The 13,294-nt window shown below is 40.9% G+C and overlaps 1 protein-coding gene across 1 annotated transcript in view; it reads right to left on the bottom strand.

The window, feature by feature from the left end:
* R3HDM2 (R3H domain containing 2) overlaps positions 1-13,294 on the bottom strand; it is a 160,553-nt gene that overhangs the window by 40,291 nt on the left and 106,968 nt on the right. Inside the window, 1 exon segment of the mRNA XM_044915381.1 lies at positions 2,776-2,975. Within this exon segment, the coding sequence (XP_044771316.1) occupies positions 2,776-2,940 (165 nt within the window). The 5' untranslated portion in view covers positions 2,941-2,975.

Genomic DNA, 13,294 nt, shown 5'->3' with positions numbered 1-13,294 from the left:
ACAACCTGAAGGTCCTAGAGGGGAAGGGGGTGGGAGAATGGGTTAGCCTGGTGGTGGGTATTGAGGAGGGCACGTTCTGCATGGAGCACTGGGTGTTATGCACAAACAATGAATCATGGAACACTACATCTAAAACTAATGATGTAATGTATGAGGATTAACATAAGAAAAAAAAAAAAAAAAAAGAACTGCGTCGGGCTTTCGAGATACAATGGTGAGCCCAAACTGACCTAATCCTGGGCCTCAATGAGCTTATAATTCTGTGGAGACAGAGACAGACATTACTCGAAGAATTATACGGGGTAGACCTGCAATGGGTGAGTAAGGTTGTCAAGGAAGGCTTCCTAGAGGAAGACACATCTGAACCGAGTTTTGAAGGATAAACAGGTATCAGAGGCAGATTTGACAAGGGAGGTTCAGGGGTTGGGGGAAGCCAAGGAAAGAATACCAAGGAAGGCACTCTAGGCAGAGAAAGCATGTACAAAAGCATGCTTTCTCCAAACTTTTCAGCTCTTATTTGTAACAAGGACCAAGGAATCAGATAATGCTGAAGCACAGGATGCCAGAGGCGGATGGCTGCCAGGCAAGGGATTAGGTCACAATATGTCATGCTGACAAACCTGGGTCTTAGCCTAGGACAATGAGACACACAGCATGTTTGAAGAGAATGAACATAATCAGATCTTTATTTCATGGCCATATTTCTAAAGCAGTATGGCAGATGAATCCAAAAGGATCACAAGTTTAAAGGCAGAAAGCCGAGCTAGGAGGTCATACCCAATTGGTATGGGTTGGTTGAAGGACCCCCGCTAAGTTCAGTAGGTCAGGGTTAATTTGCCTATTCTAAACTGAATCTCAGAACCTGCCTTTTATAGTACTGTTTCCATGTGAAAGATGTTCTGAGTTCCAATTGCTGATTCTAAGAATATGTCTCACACAGTGTAAGTAAGGAAAGTCCCCTTTCTGCAAACTTTCCAGCTCCAATTCCTAACAGGCCCTCCCTTGACAGCATCAGTAAGATCCCTGGGGAGACGTCCAGGGTATGAGTGGCGGGCGGTGGGGGGGAAGGTAGGAGAAAGAGCAGAATGTTTAGTGTTGTTGAGGGGGCACATGATCTGTTGGGAAACGGTGGAGCGGAGAGGGATTCTGAAGGGTGGGACAAAACTAAAGACTTTGTAGAAGGAGCAGGAGCTCCAGTAGATGGCAGCAGCAGCTCCCCCTGCTCTAGAAGCCTCAAAAAGTCAGAGGCAGGCTCCCCTTCCAACCTCCCACACGACCTATTTGTATATACAGGTGAAGACACTCTTGAACTGAGTGTCCATAAGGTGTATAACACCTATATACATCCTGTCTTTTCTGCTTATCTTCAAGGAGTACACACCCAACAGGAGTTTAGAACACCACTTCAAATAGTCTCCTGAGAACAACTTAGACCCAAAAGTTCATTTAATTATCATCTTCCAGATAACATGACAGCACATAATTAAACATTCATCACTTAATGTGTCCTGAGGATTTAAAATTCATTATTGGTATCAGTCGAGGCTGGAAGTACAGCTGGAACAGTGGCAGATTGTCTCTACAAACTCTAGAAGGAGGGGCGAGGAATGACAACTCACATGCAAAGGATAATGGAAAGAAAAGCAGCCAGTACAGAGATCTCACAAATTGTAAGAGGAAAGACAGTAGAAAAGCGGCAGACAGAGAACAAAATATTTCAGAGAGCTGTCTGATTTTAATTTGTCCCTTTATGTTGTTGCTGTTTTAATCTTTTAAGAAGAAAAGGCCTAGATGAATTGGGCTGTCAGGAGAAATGATGCTTCAACTTTCTAAACCCTCAAAAATGTTGCCGCCGGGGCGCCTGGGTGGCTCAGTCGTTAAGCGTCTGCCTTCGGCTCAGGTCATGATCCCAGGGTCCTGGGATCGAGCCCCACATCAGGCTCCCTGCTCCACGGGAAGCCTGCTTCTCCCTCTCCCACTCCCCTCACTTGTGTTCCCTCTCTCGCTGTGTCTCTCTGTCAAATAAATAAAATCTTAAAAAAAAAAAAAATGTTGCCGCCACTGCTTTTTAAACTTACTATGGTTAGTCTATCTCCTAAGCATGTAAGAATGACCAGTCTAACCCTTGGGCATGAAGGAAAGGATTTACATAATTTGGGTCTGGGTAACAGAGGACACTAGCAGTGACCACAGAGAAGAGAAGGACCGGAACAGGTAAACCAGAGGAGGCTCAGAGTATGAGCTGCCTGGGTACCAAATAGGAGCCCTGGAGGAAGCTACCTACTGCCATCATATCTGCACTGCACTATGAATTTGGATGGAAAACAACATGGCAACCAAAGAGTGAAATTCCTCTCACTCACTTACCAAGTGGCAAGTTCAGAGATTATTTCTGACCCAGAAAATGCTGACTGTTTTAACACAACCAGGATATGAATTTAACACCGTGTGTAAAGCCAGGCAGCTGAAGTTTTAAGAATTCATTGTATGAGCCATATTATGACTTGTTAAATATGTGTTTGTATACAGTTCATTTTTTGATAGTTAAAAAATATCAAATGTAGCAAGGTCCAAATGGATTAGGAAATTACTATCTTCTCTAAACTTCACTAGGGACTCTATGACAAAAAGGGAAGGAGATAGTTCTTGAAAGCTGAAAATTGGGCTTTTAGGGAGAATCAAGTGACTGGCTTCTTACAGATTCCCAATGCCAATTATGATGACATTTCTATTCAGGTATAATGAGTGTGCATATGATGCACTTCTAATCCTTACCTGTGTCTCCTGACGCAAACCAGTATCTTCGCTCTCTTTCTCAGTTTCTTCCTTACTTGGAGTCTTAGATATAAACTTGTTTTTATTTACAGATTCTTCCACCAGTTTTTTTTCTGATTCTTTCATTATTTCCAGGGTCTCTTGAGTAGTGTTACTGTTAGACATCTTCTTCAAAATAATACAGTAGCCTCTACGGACTCCTAAAGAAACATCAAATGCATTAAACAGGAGTTTATTTATCCATACTTCACATACACACAAGACTTGCATTTCACACACTAGTCTGCAGCAGCCACCCTGTAACGTACAGAAGGGTCCCTGGATAAATGCTGACCCAGGACTGACTGACTGATTGATTTCTTTTTTTTTAAAGCTTTATTGAGGTAGTGGTGCCTGGCTGGCTCAGTCAGTGGAGTGTGCGACTCTTGATCTTGGGGTTGTGAGTTCAAGCCCCATGTTGGGTGTAGAGATTACTTAAAAATAAAATATTTTTAAAAAACCCAAAAAAATAATAGGGGTGCCTGGGTGGCTCAGTCGTTGAGCGTCTGCCTTCGGCTCAGGTCATGATCCCAGTATCCTGGGATTGAGCCCGCATCGGGCTTCCTGCTCTGCGGGAAGCCTGCTTCTCCCTCTCCCACTCCCCCCTTGTGGTTCCCTCTCTGTGTCTCTCTCTGTTAAATAAAGAAATAAAATCTTTAAAAAAATAATAAAAGCTTTATTGAGGTAAAGCTGACATACAATAAATTGCATATATTTAAAATGTACAATTTGATGAATTATGAAACATGCACACACCTGTGAAACCATCATCACAATCAAGATAGTGAGCACATTCATCACCCCAAAAGTTTCCTCCTGCTCCTTTGTAAGCCCTTCCTCCCCTCTCCACCATCCCAACCTACCACTGATCTGCTTTCTGTCACTACAGATTAGTTCGCATTCGCTAGCATTTTACATCATACATATTTGGATTCTTGGTAATTATTTTGAGATTCACCAGGATGCAGTTCTAAAGCAATGTAGTATGAGTCCTCTTAGCACTTTATTTGCCCTCCCTCATTTCCTACAGAAATTTGCTTACATTTTCAGCTTGAGCACCAGACTCTCTCCAGAAAGAAGTAAAGTATATTATAAAGCTCTATTCACCACCAGAGAGGACCACTCTCCTTTCCCAAGGGAGAACTTCCACAGCTACCACAAACCACAACAATGTTACCAACTTTAAGTGTCTCCCCCATCAAAAGGCAACAAAATCAGATGATGGTTATGAACTCTTAAATTCTTTCCTTTATCTTAAGCAATGAAGAAGTAAGAGAACTTGGCAGTCAGCTATCCTTCAGAAAGACGGGGTCTCTCCCTGAAGGAAAAGAGAATCTTTGCTTTGTTATTCACTATTTGGGTTCAGTCACTCTACTGCCTCCCAATGAGACAGAGCTTCTGTACTCCAGGGGTAGCCAGCTCTTTATCACTTACTCTGGATACCTGGAAAATCCTGTAATGAAGTGAACACAGTACTTCAAGCACACACTCAGAAACAGAAGTTTGTAAAGGTTTTCCTTCCATAGATTACAGACTGTCCTTCAATCCTGAATACTTCTCTTTCCCTCCTTTACAAAGATAAGACCAGAAACCCTCCCGGACATCATATTTATTTCATGTGGCCCTAGAAACTGAGCCAAACAAACAAACAAATAGCAATGATTCAAGAAAACTGTCACACCAGCCATTTTTTCCTCCTTCAAATCAGTTTAAACTATAAGACCCTGAAGGCTCCTTAAGAAGCACAGTAATCTCATCCTAGCATAAATTAGATAGTCTATAAGATTATTGCTTTGTTCACCTGGTCCTGACTTGTGCAGCTGCCTAGACACTTAGTTTGCATAGGGCTAGATAAAGGCCCTTTAAAAGACCAGAGTCATTCATATAATCATAGTCATACACTTGAATTTAAGATGACAAATACTGGAAGAAACTGACTACACAAGAAAATGGCCAATATTCTATTTTTTAATTAACTGGATCCAGTACCTAGAGGATTTTATAAAAGAGTTATAACCTATGGAGCTTTATGGATCTTTGGCTGTACATGGAGCCTGCATATACACATATATTTATTTTTTCTCCCATAGGTAAATCAAGCACCCATTCTCTTCAGTTTGAAGTGTAATAAAACTCAGCACATGTCTTTTCCATATCTCTTAGCTGGGAAACATCAAAAGAGATCAGAATTTTAAGGGTTCTTAAATATGCCTTCATGCAATCCCACCTCCCCCCGCCACCATCTCCCCACATCAGAACTCCATTCTGGAACTTCCTCAGAGGGGCCTGCAAGCCTCTCCTAGAAAACTCCTGGCAAGGGATCATCCCACTATTTTTTAAATAGTCTTATTACTACAGAGTTGCTCCCTATAATAAGCTATGTACTGTTTCGATCTTGATGCTAAATCTGCTGTCGAGTCACACAAAATTAAGTTTACGTCTTTTACCACATAATAGACCTTCAGTATTTTTCTTTTTCAGGCTTAAATATCCTCAAACAAATTTCTCTGTCAGAAAGAGAATGTGAGGGCTGGCAAAAGGGGAAATTGGATGAAGGTGGTCAAAAAGGTACCAGCTTCTAGTTAGAAGACAAATAAGTACTGGGGATGCAATGTACAACATGATGACTATACTTAATGCTGCTGTATGGTATATTTGAAAGTTGCTAAGAGAGTAGATCCTAAAAGTTCTCATCCCAAGGAGAAAAATTTTTTGTAGCTATATAAGGAGATGAATGCTAACTAAACTTATTGTGGTAATCATTTTCTTTTTTAAAATTTTATTTATTTATTTACCTACTTACTTACTTATTTATTTGTCAGAGCAAGAGACACAGAGAGAGAGAACACAAGCAGGAGGAGCGGCAGGCAGAGGGAGAACAAAGCAGGCTCCCCGCTGAGCAGGGAGCCCAATGTGGGACCCAATCACAGGCACCTAGGATCATGACCTGAGCTGAAGGCAGACGCTTAACTGACTGAGTCACCCAGGCGTCCCTGTGGTAATCATTTTCAGTATATATGTATGTCAAGTCATTATGTAGTACACCTTAAACTTACACAGAGCTATATATTAATTATATCTCAATTAAAAAAAGGGAAAAAAATAAAAAAAATTTAAAAAGGGGGAAGGTGACATGGAAAAATATAAAGCAGCTGGGTGTTTCTTTTTCCAACAATTACTTCTTCAAATATTTCTTCAAATTAGAATGACAACTTTGCAGCTCCTTTTCACACATAAGTCAGAAAAGGCTCAACTATCTGGATACCTAGACTAATTTCACAGTGTCTAAACACTGTTTCTCAGCCAAAGCACTAAGGGAAAAATTAAACAAAAAAAGGTCTTTCATAACAGCCCCACCTGTGGAATACGGTCACATATTCCAACTGCAGTTTTAAGGAGCTACACGGTTTCCTTCATTCACTGAGAAAAAGAAAAACTTGAGCTTTAGATTCTTAAAAACCCTCAGAAAACAGTGATTAATGATACATCCACTTTTAAGAATTTTGACAGGCATTTCCACTGACAGACTACCAGCCTCTTAAAGGCTGTGTAAAATAAAGTAATTCTTACTCCAAGGAAAATGCAATAGCAGAGAAAAAGTTACTCTAGCACACTACCCAAATCTCCCCTTTCTTCCACACATAACAATCTAGCCCAGATTTTCTTTTGGTGTTTGCCTTCGTCAAAGGACACATGATCAGGGAAAGTGACCCTATTCCTGAGTCCTAGAAGGTGGATCCTAATTAGCTAGATCAATCATGGTAATTCTCTTTCCTTTTTGTGACTGATTTAGGAAGGGACAAGCGACTCAGTCATCACCAGTGAAATATGAGAGGACTTTGCGACGTGAATAGCTTCAAAGAAAGGGTATTCATTCTATTAAAAAAAAAAAGTGGGGTGCCTGGGTGGCTCAGTTGTTAAGCGTCTGCCTTTGGCTCAGGTCATGATCCCAGGGTCCTGGGATCGAGCCTTGCACCGGGCTCCCTGCTCGGCTGGGAGCCTGCTTCTCCCTTTCCCACTCCCCATGCTTGTGTTCCCTCTCTAGCTGTCTCTCTCTGTCAAATAAATAAATAAAATCTTAAAAAAAAAAAAAAGCCACTAGGAAAAAAATGGTTGTTATTTTTTGCTGAAGGTAGTCTTGTGTACAGATGATGCCTGGATTGCAATATTCTATCAACTCATGGAGGATGGTGGAGCAGAGAAAATAAGCCTGGATCCTTGATGCTATGAGGCAGACTCAATTAGTCAACCTGGATCCTCCTAGCTCTGTACCTCTTGATATGTGAGGTCATAAATCCTATTATCATTTAAGCTATTTTGAGTTTACTGGTCCTCCTAGCCAAAAACAACCTGAGATAATCAGAAAGGGTATGTGAAGAGAGGGACATCTGGACCAGACAGACAAGCCTAGCTTTAGAAGTAGAAAAAACTGACAGAGAGTGAGATGATATCAGCTAAAGTTTTTGGAGTGCTTACACTGTGTCAGGCACTATCCTAAAGTGTTTTATGTATCTCATTTAATCTTACATCAATTGTATTAGATATATATTTTATTATAATCACTATTTTATAGATAAGTAAGCTGGGGTACAGAGCAATTAAATAATTTCAGGTCATACAACTGGTACATGGCAGAGCAGGACTCAAAGCCAGGAAATATGGCTCTAGCACTTGCTTTATTAACCTTTATGCAATACTTCCACTAATTAAGGGGACAGATGTTCAAAGACTAGGCAGAAAATGGAAAGTCTACCAAAGATACAAAGGAATCATGGAATTCATAATTGGAAAGGGACTCAGAAGCTTTCTCATTTAGCTTCATCCTTCTATATCCATAGTCCTCCTCAATCAGGTTCTTGAATCATCATTAACTCTAAAAAATGATTGTCCTGACCCTGTTTGTATACATCTAGTGAAGGTAAGTCTTCTCCTCCATATTACAAACCTTTTTTCGGGGGAAATTATAAAGAGGCGATACCTTCCGGTTACTTTCTGCCACTGGCCCCAGTTTAGTTCTCTGCGCAAGTCATAAAGAACAAGCGTAATCTCCCTTCCATGTCAGCCCCTTACAGGAGACAACTTTATCTTACTTCTTTCTCTAAACACTCCCCGCTTCCTAAGTCAGGTCTTCAGAGTCCAGAGTGCTAACCATTACACTAAGTCAGGTCTTCAAATACCATATTTCCTCACCATTTTGCTTCTAGGATAAAAGAAGCTATCCTCGGGCGCCTGGGTGGCTCAGTTGGTTAAGCGACTGCCTTCGGCTCAGGTCATGATCCTGGAGTCCCTGGATTGAGTCCCGCATCGGGCTCCCTGCTCGGCAGGGAGTCTGCTTCTCCCTCTGACCCTCCTCCCTCTCATGCTCTCTGTCTCTCATTCTCTCTGTCTCAAATAAATAAATAAAATCTTTAAAAAAAAAAAAAAGAAGCTATCCTCAAGTTAACAAAGGCTGGTTATGAGAGGTCAGAGTGTTACTATTCAGAGTCAAGATCTATTAGAAGATACACTGAGCTCAAAATCGTATTTCTTGAGCTGAGGCTCTCTTTTGTTGTACAAAATAACCTTTAACTAACATTGCCAGTCCTGCAATCCTAAGTAGAAGTCTCTCCTTTCTCTTGGGGCAAAAAATTCCTGGAAACACATTTTTCAATGCAAAAAGTGAAGGTTCCAGGTGAGGGACAAGACAAAGACAATTTATTAACTGAAAAAAAAGTTTTAAGGAGCAAGAATAAAGCTAGTAGAAAAGGGTTAAAAGCAGAGAAGTAATTTCCACTCTTCATGGTTTATTTGGTATAGAGAGGAAATGAAGGGCTTGGGGCAGTCAGAAGAAGAAAGGAACTATTTCACATGTAACTCGACTAGAACAAAGCAAAGACATTAACATCCCAGGAGAGCCAAGATATGTGCTTCCCTACAACCTATCTGTGCACACTATACATTTCATCCAGGCAAACAGCACAACTTTAAGGGAGAATGTCTCCTGAGGACACTCAGTGGCTCAAAGCTGCACAGAGGGGACTGCCAGAAGTGGGGGGCAAGGAGAGGGAGTGAGGAAATAGGATGATACAGGGGAGGATGATTGGGAGCCAAGATTTGGCAATTTTTTCAGGGAGAATACTACATATTCCCCATAAATTTTTTGACTGCCAAGGTAAGTACCTTCCAGAGCACAGTGAAATTATATATCCTTCCATCAACTCATAAACAATTTTCTAGGCATGAGGCCAAAAAGAATATATTATATAGGGGATACTCAGAGACAGAAGGGCATTTTCTCCCTTTTATACCATGGCCAAGTAGAAAGAAGACAATAGCTAGAGGCCAAAAATTCTGACCTACTCTGTGGCAAAATTCCTGTAAACTTACCAGTCCTCTGCCAATTTGTATAGCAAGAGTAAATGACTCCCAATTGAAAAAATATATTTTTTAAACTGTTTAAAATCTAGGGGCTCAGGAGAATAAACAAATTGCTGTATGTTCATAGAATACTATGCTATAATAAAAAAGAATGAACTTCTGGGGTTTGCCTTCTTCTGAGGATACATGATCAGAGAAAGTGACCCTATCCTGAGCCCTAGGAGGTGGACCTTAATTAGGTACACCAATTATGGTAATTGTGTCCTTTCTCTGACTGGTTTGGGAAGAGACAAGTGATCTGATCATTATCAGAGAGACTAGGGGACTTTGCTGGGTATATACTGAAATACACAAAAACATGGATGGATCTCAAAACTACTGTGGTAAGTAAAAGAAAGCAGAACTCCCTTAAAAAAAATACATAATTCTGGGGTGCCTGGGTGGCTCAGGCATTAAGCGTCTGCCTTTGGCTCAGGTCATGATCCCAGGGTCCTGGGATCGAGCCCCACATCGGGCTCCCCGCTCGGTGGGAAGCCTGCTTCTCCCTCTCCCACTCCCGCTGCTTGTGTTCCCTCTCTTGCTGTGTCTCTCTCTGTCAAATAAGTAAATAAAATCTTAAAAAAAAAAAAACAATGTAATTCCATTTATATGAAGTTAATGGACAGGCAAAACTAAACTACAATGATTTAAATCAGGAAATGCTTGCTTAGGATTTGGGGGTAAAATATGGGTATAAGGGATCCTTCTGAGATGGAAATATTCTATCTTGTTGGGGGATGTGGTTACATGGGTGTATGCAACTGTCAAAACTTATTAACTGATCTGTGCATTTTATTGTATGGTATTTAAACATACACACATACAAACAGACACAAACCATACATACAAATGCTCTTAGGAGTCAAGACAATGGGGACAAAACATCCTTATAGTTAAAATGGCAGGGTAAAAACAAAATAAGTCTGCACTCATGCATGGCAAGTCTATTCCTACATTATTATTTTTTTTTTTTTTTAAAGATTTTATTTATTTATTTGACAGAGACAGAGATAGCAAGAGCAGGCACACAAGTAGCGGGAGTGGGAGAGGGAGAGCAGGCTTCCCGCCGAGGAGGGAACCCGATGTGGGACTCGATCCCAGGACCCTGGGATCATGACCTGAGCCGAAGGCAGACGCTTAACGACTGAGCCACCCAGGCGCCCTATTCCTACATTATTTGACTGGAGTTGGGAGAAAAGGAAAAAGCACTAATGTTTACTGAGCACAATTATGAACCTGGTGCTTTATGCACTTCAACTCATATTCACCAAAAGTAGTTAATCACCTTGCCCAAGGTCATACCACTACTAAATAACAGAACCAGATGAGAACTCTGGTGTTGTCTGATTCCAAAGTCTACATTCTTTTTTTGACTCTGGTTTATTGTTCCTACACATTACTTTATTTAATCCAAACAAAACCCTTTGTCAGGGCATTTTTCAGATGAAGAAACTAAAGCTCAGGGACGCCTGGGTGGCTCAGTCAGTTATGCATCTGCCTTCGGCTCAGGTCATGATCCCAGGGTCCTGGGATTGAGTCCCACATCGGGCTCCTTGCTCAGAGGGGAGCCTGCTTCTCCCTCTGCCTGCCACTCCCCCTGCTTGTGTTCCCTCTCTCACTGTCTCTCTGTCAAATAAATAAAATCTTAAAAAAAAAGAAAGAAACTAAAGCTCAGAGGAATTAAATAACTTTCCCAAGTTAATACAAGAGGAGCAAGGGCAGGACGCCAACCTAGCTGTGTCTAATCCCAAAGTCAAAGTTGTAGGTGTCCCAAGGCAAACATTCAAGAGTGTTCTGGGGCATGAAGTTGGGATGAGAAGGGTGCCTAGATCTGAGGCCTCTCTTCAGAATGTTCATGGGGGACAAATTTGGGGGTTCAAAAATTAGGTTTCTTTTTTTTTTTAGTATTTTATTTATTTATTTATTTATTTATTTTTAAAGATTTTATTTATTTGACAGAGACAGACACAGCGAGAGAGGGAACACAAGCAGGGGCAGTGGGAGAGGGAGAAGCAGGCTTCCCACAGAGCAGGGAGCCCGATGCGGGGCTTGATCCCAGGACTCTGGGATCATGACCAGAGCCGAAGGCAGACGCTTAACAACTGAGCCACCCAGGCGCCCCCCAAAATTAGGTTTCTAAATTCTCCCATCTTTCTCCTCAATCTAGGTCACCCCTCATGACTTTAAATTTTTTACAGTTTACAGAGAGTATCTTATTTGATCTTCTCAAGGTATAAAATATTATCTCCATTTTTGAATGAAATACTAATAGTAAGAAATATTAAGTGAATTATTCAGGGCCATACAGTATGTATACGGAGGTAGAATTCAAACCCACGTCTTCTTGATTGCAAAATCCCATGTTCTTCCCACTATAGTGCTCAAAGGACAAAAACCAACAACAGTATGATAACTGAAAGTTCAGTATGATGCCTGAAAAGGTAAAAGGCTCAACCATCCTTGGTAGACATGATAGAACACCCTGCTGAGTTATAAATATAAGAGACACAGGTCCAATACTCCCTTTTCTTCAAAGAGAAAGCAGAATATGGAGGACTAAAGAATAAAGTACTTATGGAACATATAAGGCTGTAGTTATGTGACGTTCACTAAGTTCTTTAAAGACTTCAAAAGTCAACTGTCATAGGTTTCACTAGTACTAGGCCAATAAAAATAACAATAATAATAACAATCATACCAATTTTCAAAATCAGGGAAGTGTTAAGAAAATCATTCTGCTCTATAAATGCAAAAGGATTCACTGGTATGTAAGAAGGCCACAGGAGTTGGCTGATGTCCAGAGCAATTCCTTAGGCAAAGTAGTGAGAAAAACAAGATTAAAATGTTCTAGACATGTACTCTCCTTTCTTTGTTCAATCTCTGTTATGGCTGTACTTGCCCTGAAATGAGAACTACAGGTGCTTTTGGTCAATGAACTGAAATGTTGGGCTTCATTATAGTTTCTATCAGTTTCTTTACATTCTCGGCCAAAAATGCCCATTTTACTTCTGTGAACAAAACAGAACAAATCAAATTTCCTCCTCTTTCAAGCAAAGAGCAGCAGTGGGTGGGTACCTTTCCTTCTGCTGCTTCCATTTTCTTTAGTTTTATCATAGTAATGCCACTATGTAGAAAATATCACAGAATCTTAGGGATGGAAAGGAACTTCAAAGTTCACAACTCTCTTCTCCCACACACTGACAAAGGTGCTCCCAACTGAATCCAGAGAAGACATTCTGGCAAAGAAAATAAATTGCAACTTACCTACTGTTCATGGGCATTTCCGGATGCCTTCTATTACTAACTTAAATGCTATGCGGGTAAGTCTATCTTGCCCTACTGTGATGACCTTAGAGGTCAATGCCACCACTTGTTAGGTAGAAAGGACACCTAAGCCAACAATGTAGTATTAAAAGAATATTTCAGGGGCGCCTGGGTGGCTCAGTCGTTAAGCGTCTGCCTTCGGCTCAGGTCATGATCCCAGAGTCCTGGGATCGAGCCCCACATCGGGCTCCCTGCTCAGCAGGAAGCCTGCTTCTCCCTCTCCCACTCCCCCTGCTTGTGTTCCCTCTCTCACTGTGTCTCTCTCTGTCAAATAAATAAATAAAATCTTTAAAAAAAAAAAAAAGAATTTCAAAATATAAAACAAAATGTGAGATTGCCAGGGAAATGAAAAAAGAATCGAATTTCATATGAAGGAACTGAAAACCTTTAAGAATCATTATTCCTAGAGCCTCTGCTGCAAAGGAGAGTCTGCTATTTATTCCGCAATATCCAGTTACCTCTTCCTTAATAGAACCACTGGTTTTAGGTTGGGCATAGGGATGCCTGGAAAAAAGCTACACATATCCCAACCTCCACTATAGCTAAATATGAGCACCCTAATAAATTCTAGTCCATGAGACTTAAGAAGTAGTGTTATGAATTGAACTGTGTGTCCCCCTCCAAATCTGTTTGTTGAATCCCTAACCTCCTGTATCTCAGAATGTGACTATATTTGGAGATGGGGTCTTTAAGGAGGTGATTAAGTTAAAATGAGTGGGCCCTAATCTAATCTGACTGATATCCTTATAAGAAGAGGAGA

The sequence above is a fragment of the Neomonachus schauinslandi genome, chromosome 5 (genome assembly GCF_002201575.2).
Source record: "Neomonachus schauinslandi chromosome 5, ASM220157v2, whole genome shotgun sequence".
Classification (NCBI taxonomy): domain Eukaryota; kingdom Metazoa; phylum Chordata; class Mammalia; order Carnivora; family Phocidae; genus Neomonachus; species Neomonachus schauinslandi.
The sequence above is the reverse complement of the archived record's forward strand: the minus strand, read 5'-3'. Positions and strand labels throughout refer to the sequence as shown.